The sequence below is a fragment of the Austrofundulus limnaeus genome, unplaced genomic scaffold (genome assembly GCF_001266775.1).
Source record: "Austrofundulus limnaeus strain Quisiro unplaced genomic scaffold, Austrofundulus_limnaeus-1.0 Scaffold4, whole genome shotgun sequence".
In the NCBI taxonomy this organism is placed as follows: Eukaryota; Metazoa; Chordata; class Actinopteri; order Cyprinodontiformes; family Rivulidae; genus Austrofundulus; species Austrofundulus limnaeus.
The window spans coordinates 2,910,585-2,920,735 of record NW_013952406.1 but is presented as its reverse complement, the minus strand read 5'-3'; the positions used below and the strand labels follow the sequence as shown (position 1 = coordinate 2,920,735).

Below are 10,151 nucleotides of genomic sequence, written 5' to 3'. Positions count from 1 at the left end.
TAGTGTTTTATTTCACCCCGTCCATCCGGCTGCTGCTTGTTCTATAAAACAGCAACAAAAACAAGCAGCAAACAAACTAAGATATAATACTGGAGAACATATTTATCACATTACTCTCTGTACAGGTTTGTTTTTGTAATTATTGCTCTCATTACTTGTTTCTTTGTTTTTCTRCCTATAGAAACCTGGACCAAATCTTCTGTTTGAGTCTCCTTCCTGATTGTTCAAACCTAGCCGGCTGGTTCTGCTGCAGGTTTCTTCTTGTTAAAAGGGATTTATTCATCCTTTTTGCTGTTGCCAGTATGCTTGGTCTAAATGGGGATGTGGTGAAGTGAAGATTTGATGCAATCTGCTGGCTTTCATCAGATCAGCAATCCACAARTTTTTATGAATCATGGACCTTGGACCTGGTGGTCGGGGACTCCTTACCTTAAATAGACAACTCATTAATTGACATTTCATGCTGTATTGTACGTGAGCATAATGCATTATAAAAAGAATGGCTTAACTCGTAGGTCTGAACTGGATTTGTGATTTGGTCTCATTATTATTTTCACCCTGAGATGATTTTTGTTGTAAATTCACATTAAATAGTTTTATTAAAGTGAACATTTTAATATAATCTTCATAAGTCAAACAATCAGTCTGCAAAAGTTATTTTGTTTCCCATAGAAGAGAAAGACAGATATTAAATATGAGWCATAAATTATATACTAACAAACACAAAACAGTGAGAAGATGCTTGTATGGATGATTTCTATAGCCTTAATCACCATAAAATAAACCAGTGAACTAATTTTGAGTAAATATTGAAAAATGTGCTTGTGCCAAAAATATGAACTTGCATTTCAAAAAGTCTGAGATGTTTTTTTTAACTGCTATTGAGCTGATTATTTCATAAACAAGGTTTGACCCAAACCAGATGGCATAAAGTCACATCCAAACCAGTTTCTATGGTCACTCAGGCTACAGCTGGTAATCCATCTGAACAAATCTATAAGCTACACGTGCAGATGTTRGCATTTCAATCTAAAGTGATGTAAAATTCCAGAAACCAAACAAAATCTTAGGTGTTCTTCTGTTTTTGCTTTTGCACTGTAAACATTTGAATTTACACTGCTGGTCAAAAGTTTTACAACAGCTTCATTTTTCCAGTTTTTTTTTTATTTGAAACTCAAGCAGCTCAAATCCAATGAGCAGCTTGAAAGGGTGCAAAGGTGAGTGCTGGACTGCCTGTGGATTTTAAAACAACAAGGTTACCAAAAACTGAAAGTCATGTCTGAGTCCTGATCCCTTCACCATCACATGCACTCAGAAACTGGTAACAATATCTTCACATGAGAATGACATGATAATCTAACTGTAAAATATTAGTTATCTCGAATGTTTTTGCCTGTGTCCGTGTGTTTATGGGTTTATCTGTTAGTAAAATATCTTGTGAATCACAGGATAGATTTTCATGACATTTTCAAAAAGTAATTATTGCATGTGTTTCTACAAATGATTAATGTCTGAAGTCAGCCTGATTCAAGATGGCTGCCACACTCAGTGGATCTTAGAAAACATGCAAATCTTAAACTCAGTCAATTAACAATCAATAAAACATGGTCCAATAAGTGCCTTGCATTGTTCAAGATCTTTGCTTAAGTTAATGACAATATTTTATTGACTCTTTTAAATAAGTCCTTGTGCAAAGCCAAAACTTACTTTTGCTTATGCCACTTTTTGCTTTTTTTTTTTCTGTTTTTGGTTGTGGATACACCATAACACTTTTCTCATTCTGTTGGCTGTTTCAGGGTAAAAGCCTGTGACAGGGAGTTTACCATCTGAAAATCTGATTTGATTGAAAACAGTGCAAATCCCACGCTGGCCKGGGCATCCAATCTCACATCATCACTGGCACACTGCAGCCCCCATAATCCCACTTCTTAATCCTAATGCCTTTTCTATTTTACGGTTAGTGTGCCACCCGTTTCAACAAATCCCTCTTTACCTCCTCCTGTCCCCACCTATGTGTGTGTTTGAGTGTGTGTGAGTGGGAGGAGGGGAAGGGACCTGAGTTCAGCAGCTGGCACCCTCATTCTGTAACTTTTCTGCTCTGGGTACATTTAGAAAAGTGATCGGATACCTGAARGAGGATGAYGATGCAAACAGCAGGACTCTGCAGCTTGATTTGATCCTCTGTGGTTTTGTTTTTTTCCTAAAAGGATATCTACTTTGGGGATTATTTCTTTATCCGCAATACTGGAGAGAGATATTTGACCCATCCTGCACCACTGTAATGCATTGTGCTGCAGTTTGAAGCCATGCAAACTGTGCCAAAGGACAAAAGGAACCACAGTGGGCAGCCAAGATTAATATTTTCAGCATCCCAGAACTGCAGAACTGAGGTACATCYCATCACTTTTAAGTCATTTGACGAAATGTTCCCAGCCTGCATCGGACTTTAAAAGTTAAGCATCTTCCTCTCATTTTGTCTCCRCTGAAGATCCAGACTCAAGTGGAAGGGACGCGAGGAAATCCCAAKAACCCTCCGGCAGCTTCATACCATCACTTGTCGAAGTTAGAAACAGCATCGTTTCACCAATGTCATGTAAACTGGACAAATTAAAGGGATATAAAAAGAAGAGAAGCGCGTTCTCGGCGAAGCGCAGCATCAGCACCAGAACCCGAAGCGCGTCCCCGCCCCGGTGGAGGCTGCCCGACATCCCGGGGAGTGGAGTTGGAGCTGCGCGAGTTAAAGTTGGGCTTAAAGAGGGGGGGTCTGAGGATGCTGCAGAGGAATCTACGGTCTGATTAACATCACCTTTGCGAGGAAGATTTTTTTTTTTTAAAGTGAAGGATGACTTGCAAAATATTGAGCACATGCCTCTTGTTTTTGGCTTTTCAACATTGCTCATCACGTAAGTCCCGTAAAAAAAGCAAATATTTATTTATTATTTCAAGAATGCCATTTAAAAAAAAAGGCTCATTTAAACGTATAAATGCGTCTCACCTGATTTATGTTGGCTGATCTACTGAACAAAAAAAAGTTGCACATAAGTGAGAAATATCCMCTATAATAATGTGGCCTGAGATGTTGGGATGTTTGAAGGGCAAAGCGCGCAGCGGTCACGCGAGACAGAGGCTCAAAACACGAATATTTGGGTTTTAAATGTTTCTTTTGACCGCTGCCTGCTCTGTCGTCGGTTTGTTAAATAAAAGGCGAACCGCCTCGGTCCTGCAGAGGGTGCGCACGTTGGTRCCTCTCGCGCACAGGACTGTCTGCATTGCAGTGCTTTTCTCTCAGGCGGCAGCAAGTTTCTGCAGCGCGCGGACTCTACGCACTCRGTATGTGCGGATTTGGATAAAAATTACTTGTCTTTGTTTCTATTGTTTGCTTTTTGATTCGGGAGAACATATCAGTCCTCATTCAGGACCAGCCCACTGCAGTTTTTTTTAATTATTTTATTTTTTAGGGGAAAGCCTGCCTCCATTACCTGTCCTTAAAGCCCTGCGTCCTGTTTTTACCTGCCAGGGGAAACCATTTTACYCTGCAAGATCATTAAATCATTCATGGACAGGGATGGGGAGTTGCGTGATGGGTGGGGTGGTTAGGGTGACAGGGCTGTGCATCTCCCCATCACACAGCGACTGTACATAARAATCTGTCTTTTCGTGACGTCAGTGACCTCAGAGGGCCTTCACTGGCTCGTTAGGGGGCTGGGCTGCCATGTGACGTTTTGGACGGTTTAAGATAAGAAGGGAAGGTGGGATGGTCTAAACCAGTGGTTCCCAAACTTTTTGTCTTCTGACCCACAAAATATCCATGGCAAAAACTTGTGACCCCAAATATTACTGGTCTGAGTACTTGAYCTTCYTTAARAACCCTAAAAACACAGGCTTTTTGACAATCTAAACAGCTTGTACTCAAATATAAATACTTATTATTACTTATTTTGTGTTTTTGTAATAATTATAGGGAAAATATTACATCAGAAATTATTTTATTACACTATTAGACCTGTGCCCCCAACTATTTTTGGATGATAAACATTTGTATCAGGTCAACAAAACAATATTTTTTTATACTACATTTATCCATTTTAAATATACCAACCTCACACTCCTTTGTAACAACTAAGGCAAAAATGTGATTAATTCAGAAAATCTTTTCAGGACCCCACCTTGATGTTTCGGGACCCCACTTTGGGTCCCGACCCCAACTTTGGGAAACACTGGTCTAAATCACAGGCAATAGATGTAGTCAATAACTACTGCATCTAGGGCTGTGAAATTAATCGAGTTAACTCTGATTTATTTACGTGCTGCATGGGCATAGATAAAACTTTTTAATCGTGATTAAAATTTACAATCACTTTACTGTGGCTGAATATGTAGGTTTGTATATTGTAATGCACTCATGCCAGGTCATGTTTGTAAATGAGAAGTGGTTCTCAAACAGTTTACCTGGATAAACAAAGGTTAAATAAATAAAATAAAAAACTCCACATGTAACACATTATGTACAGTTTTCTTTTTTTGTCTTCTTATGGCTTATTTTATTTTATTTATTTATGTTTTGCTGACAACTGTGACCTTAGTATCTATCTTTCATCCCTCATGTAGTACTCATTTGGAATGAAAATCCTTGAATTCTTGATTTAACCATCATTCTGCACAAAATTTCACAGACTCAAATGTGTTTTGAGCATATTTTAGGTCCTGCTTTATATTCAAAAAATCATGTCTAAGCATCAATTTTGTTTTCTAAATACAAACATTAAAAACTAATAAGTAATTTATTTTATCAATATGCAATAGAAATATATATTAAATTTAAGATTAATCATGATTAATTCACAGCTACTTAAAAGTATTAATCATTTGACAGCCCTAGTTTGTACCTTTTGTAAAGGAAATAAAACCAGACAGAGATCACTGAAATAATTTAAAACTGACAAAAGTTATATTATTCTTTAAAAAAGATCAGAAATCAGCCAATAAAAATCAGTCATTGCTTTTCAATTGTGGTTCAACATAATTAAAAAAAAGAAACTATTGCAACACAATGTTTTAAGACGATACAATCAAGCAATTTCAAGCTTTCTTATTTGGACATTTTTCTGGTCCCACTGTGACCAAACTGCTCGAGTTGTTTGAAGGGTTCCTTCTCCAGTCTGCATGTTTCAGCTCAGAGGTTTGGTATTTTGGAAGGTCACTCCAGAATAGTTCAATGTTTTTAGCCATTCTTGGATGGTTTTAGCTGTATTTTGCATCATTATCCATTTGAAGCCCATGAACTGTGACAGAGAACAAGCTTTCTGACATTGGGGCAGCGCATTTCACTCCGAGATGTCTTGTGCTGGTCTTGAGATTTCATTGTGCACTGCTGATTCAATATCAGCAGCTCTTCTTTAATGCAATTGCCGAAATAGTCTATAAATAGATCTTAGCTTCTGTCTTGCTGCGTGCTGACTACAGGAGGATCCATGAAATTGTTTATGACTTTCTTCATTGCTGTCTCATTAGAAGAAGAAAGAAAGGTGTTTGTGCACCTTGTTTGAACCTGATTGGAGGTCTGTGTAAAGGCTTGTTGTTTGGGGATTGCACTGAGCTTGTGCCAAACTGAAAAGGAGCAATAGATCCCCGAGCACTGCCTTTGTTTGGGTGGAGCTAACTAACACTCTCTGAAAGATTTGTGTGTGTGCGTTTGAATTGGAAATGTGTTTTTCCTTTTTGCATGAGGTAACAGGATACAAAGCAGACAATGTGCTGCAGACAAGATGGAAGTTTTATTTCAATACCTAAATAAAGTCTGAATATGGTTCTGACATTCTGTAAATGTTATAGTTATAGTTCAAGACAGTGTTTGGACACACCCCACTGTGCTGGCTGCTCATCTATAAATTATTTAATCAAACTCTTTCAATGGAAAATGTTTTAAATGTGCCGTTTCACATCAAATGCATGCGTTTTTGTTGTGAGGTTGAAGTTTTTACTGAAAAGGAGTTGCAAGCCAGATCCTCTGCAAAGGGACAACTTTAAGGGTTGTCCCTCTGCATAATGTATGCAACCAGCAGAAACGATGCGTCAGCTCAGACAGGACCGGCCTGCCTCCAGAGGCAGGCTGATGACTCAGCAGGAACTGGTCTCCACAGAACCTTAAAGGATAAATGTAGAATGATGCTGCGTGGTGCAGAGGAAGTCGCAGAATTACATGGTGAAGAGAGAAAATCTGGAGATTGCTCTGCACAGACTCATAGGGACCTGCAATAACACCGTCCTGGAAAAAGAGAGGAGCAGCAAGGCAGAGAAAAAGAAAGAAACAAAATTATAATAAATGAGTATGAGGTAATAGGACTTGACTGTTTTTTTAGCACGATGGAGATAAAAAGCAAAATATCAGGTTATAGGAAGTGAAATGAGATTCTGTCTGGGTGGGGTGTGAAGACTGTGTTGCAATAAAGAAGAGATGGAAAAAGCTGAGTGGCCTCGGTTAACTGGCTGCAGATGGAGCAACACTTCACATTAAAAGCCAGACATGTCCATCAATGCACAAACTATTAGCATTAAGAAGCTTTGTCGCATAATTTGACCACAAAGCCTTCAAATGTATGTTTGTGTGGCTTTCCGTGTGAGCAAACAGCACTAAAGGACTGCTGCAGTGACTGAGCATGGAGCTGTTGTTCATCACTTGCATCACAGCAGAGATTTCTGTTTGATAAAAACAGAAAGAGTCATCAGAGAGGAGACAGAGGAAGAAAAAAAAGATCACTTTTCACTTGCTCAGCACTTTTCTTTCCACCTGAATGTGCAGTGTCCTCTCACAGGGGGTGAGAGAGGTCATGCCAAATGAAAAACATAATCAATCAGTGTGTATTATTGTATGCACAGCTGATATTTAAGAATGAAAACAATTTGCTTTGTCATTTTTTATTATTAGATTGATTGGCTGAGATTAAAATCTTGATTATTGTTTATACAAATGAATCAGATGCTACTTTTTAAACATTAAAATTCTTTCGATTTTTAGAAAAGAACTAGCTATTTTCTCTTTTAAATAAAACCATTTTTTGTTTGTATTTTAGTCCATCTTTAATAAATCTTACTAGAGCATTAAAGACCATATTTTGACACCAAAAAGGTGACAGTGGTTCTTCTGGAGCTGAAGGTGAGGGCATATTTATTCTCCGCTGTGACAGAAGCATGATTAGGCAGATTTATGGTCACTTTTATTAGCATTGGGCTGCGGAGAGAGTGGGAGCAGACGGGTGACGGCTTTATCAGGCTCATGCAGACACACAACTACCATATCAAAGCTACAGACTAGGTTTAACTTTAAATTTCTTATATGGAAAAATGCATGCATTGTAAAGAAAAATGTAAGAATACAACAATAAAGTGCTGACTTATACTGACCTTGAAGCAAAACCAATAAAGTATCAGATGTCTTTTTGTCTTTGAAAAACTCACAGTTATGTAACTTCATTGCACTTTCAGTCTAAGCAATACTGTGAACAAACAGTAGATGTTTGTATAGAAAAGAATGAGACACTCTCCAAACAGATCTAAGGTCAGATCTGAAGAAGGTTTTTTTGTATCTTAAACATGCTGTTTGAGGATGATATGTGCACTGATGCAGTGGCGGAGCCAGACATTTTTCTCAGGGACGGCCAGATGGGGACCACTACTCACACAGGGGTGGCCAGGAAAATTACATAATTTTTTTACTTGAAAGTTTTCTGCAGATCTTCGTGTTTTGGTCATTTCTTTATGTCCTCATGCAGGCAGTGACTACCTTATAAACATGGGTGTCAGAACCATTTTAAAAGTGGGGGGACACACTGTTGGGGGGTCTGGGGGTCCTTCCCCAGAAAATTTTGAACYAAATAGATGCCKTTTCCWGCATTCTGGTGTATTTTACCAGGWTYTTWAACATAKTTTTACCTACATAAATAAACTTGATTTAATAATTATTTCAGAGACAAATTCTTCATTTAACTAGTTTCATTATCCTGTTTTTAAACTCATTGCTACAGCTGAGATAAGGTTAATTAATGTGACACAATTTATCATATCTAATGACTATGTGGGTGCTTTATACTTTTATATTGTTTATTGATTTATTTTTAATTTTAACACAACATTGTGCCAAATAGTGATGACCTTCAACTGCATGTTTAAAACTAATATTAATAATTTTACCCAATGAACAGGTGCAATATTGATAKRCACCAACAGTGAATTTAAAGGGACATTTCGCTTTTTTCTGATTTAGAGATAGGTCTACTCATAACCAAAAGGGACAGAGCATCARGCAGCRTTCATAACATAAAATGACACTGTGTTATGGTGACAAAAATAAAAWATYAAAATAAAAACATTTGTCACCATAAATCAGATTCCATAGGCATAWATTCTTTATATAAAYAAAACAATCACTTCTTTGTCACTTCTTTGAGCTTGGTGATGGTTCAAACWGTTCAACACTGCCACCAATTGTTCAGGAGGATTATTACACCCCTAAAGGTTGTTTCACTGTGGAAGGGGTGTGTACAGCAGGGTGGCCAGTGGGGTGGCCAAAGATTTGTCTGTGGTGGCCATGGCCACCCCTGGCCACCCCCTGGCTCCGCCCCTGCACTGATGTAAAATCATCGACTTTCCTGCTTATATCCCTCCAGCAACGGAGCTAAATGCGTTGGTGCTTTACTTTGGATTGAATTGATCCAACCTAATGTGAGGTTTTGTTATAAAGAGCGCAGGCAAGCACTCAGATGAGTCAGGCTCGGCAGGGCTTTTGCCCAGAAGTGTAAAAATTTGAATGCTGCGTAATGAGAAGTTCTTCTGTCCTGACCTTGATGTCATCCATTTTGTGATTTGCAGGAGAGTGTGTTGATCCGCTCGTCACTGGGCTCTATGCCTCCTCCTTCTGGGCCTCTTCCAGATATAACTTTCTGTACTCTGCCAATTTTGCCAAACTGTATGGTGAGTTTGTAGTTATCTATATTTTATCTTTAAGGTTTTGGTAGTGCAACTAAACCCTGCTGATATCTTGTCATCATCAAAGATTTTCCTTCCCCCTCCCTTTTTTTCCCTCTCAGGCAGCAGTGGCTGGTCCCCTTCCCTCAGTGACAGACAGCCATGGCTGCAYGTCAATTTGGGCAGGAAGTACAGACTGGTGGCAATTGCAACCCAAGGGACTTTTAATTCATACGACTGGGTCACCAAGTATACACTTCTCTACGGAGACAGACCGGATTCCTGGACTCCATACATCATGAAAGGAGGAAATTCGGTAACAAAACCAAATACTCAAATGAGAGCACAGAGCTGAGGATTAACAAGTCAAACACCATTTTTTTAGAGCTAATTTAAGAAATTTGGGGGGTTTCCATTATGTTTTGTGTCACTGGCAGAAAAACAAAGACAGCACAGCATATTATKTCTCTCAGCAGAGACAAAACTAATCTCATCATCAGTTTATCTCCTGCTTCTTCACAAGGCGGTGCAGCAACAATAATTTTCCACGCCTCCCCTGTCTCATCTGTTTGCAGACGCTGCCTGGAAACTGGAATTATTATCAAGTGAAGAGAAATGTCTTCCATTATGCCTTRACTGCGAAACACATTCGTCTGCTGCCTCTGGCGTGGAACACGGAGAATGGAGGAAAGATTGGTGTGAGACTGGAGCTCTTTGGCTGCCCTTATGGTAAGTATGAGTGATGGATGACGGACTTTATTGTCACACAATTATTACTGAAGACATGCACCAAAAGCATTCAGTACGGAACTTTGTCTTGCTCATTTCCAGATTCCTATGTACTACAATACAACGGAGACGATGCAGTGGTGTACACATATCCAGAGAAAAGGTTCCGCACGCTGCATGACCATATCGCCATAAACTTTAAGACCCTGGAGCAGGATGGTCTGCTGTTACACAGTGAGGGGATTCAGGGGGACCTCTTCACACTAGAGCTGAAGAAAGGTCGTCTTTATCTGCACATCAGCCTTGGTAAGTGTCATTTTAAACTTTGTTGAAGAGGGCTGCAACCAGGACCGGACTTTAGTTAATGTGGCACCTTAGGCAAAATTTCAAGTGGCACACCTTGTGCAATTTTTTAAATCTCACTGCCAATTTACACACATTCACATACCAAATTAAATAGT

General features: G+C 39.0%; 1 protein-coding gene across 1 annotated transcript in view; it reads left to right on the top strand.

Annotated features, from left to right (window-relative positions):
- The first annotated feature begins 1,739 nt into the window (after positions 1-1,739).
- Positions 1,740-10,151, top strand: part of cntnap1 (contactin associated protein 1) — a 20,638-nt gene continuing 12,226 nt past the window's right edge. Inside the window, exons 1-7 of the mRNA XM_014023383.1 lie at positions 1,740-1,956; positions 2,113-2,390; positions 2,489-2,903; positions 8,866-8,967; positions 9,084-9,277; positions 9,537-9,690; positions 9,793-9,996. Coding sequence (XP_013878837.1) covers positions 2,843-2,903; positions 8,866-8,967; positions 9,084-9,277; positions 9,537-9,690; positions 9,793-9,996 — 715 coding nt within the window. The 5' untranslated portion in view covers positions 1,740-1,956; positions 2,113-2,390; positions 2,489-2,842. The remainder of the gene's footprint in view (positions 1,957-2,112; positions 2,391-2,488; positions 2,904-8,865; positions 8,968-9,083; positions 9,278-9,536; positions 9,691-9,792; positions 9,997-10,151) is intronic.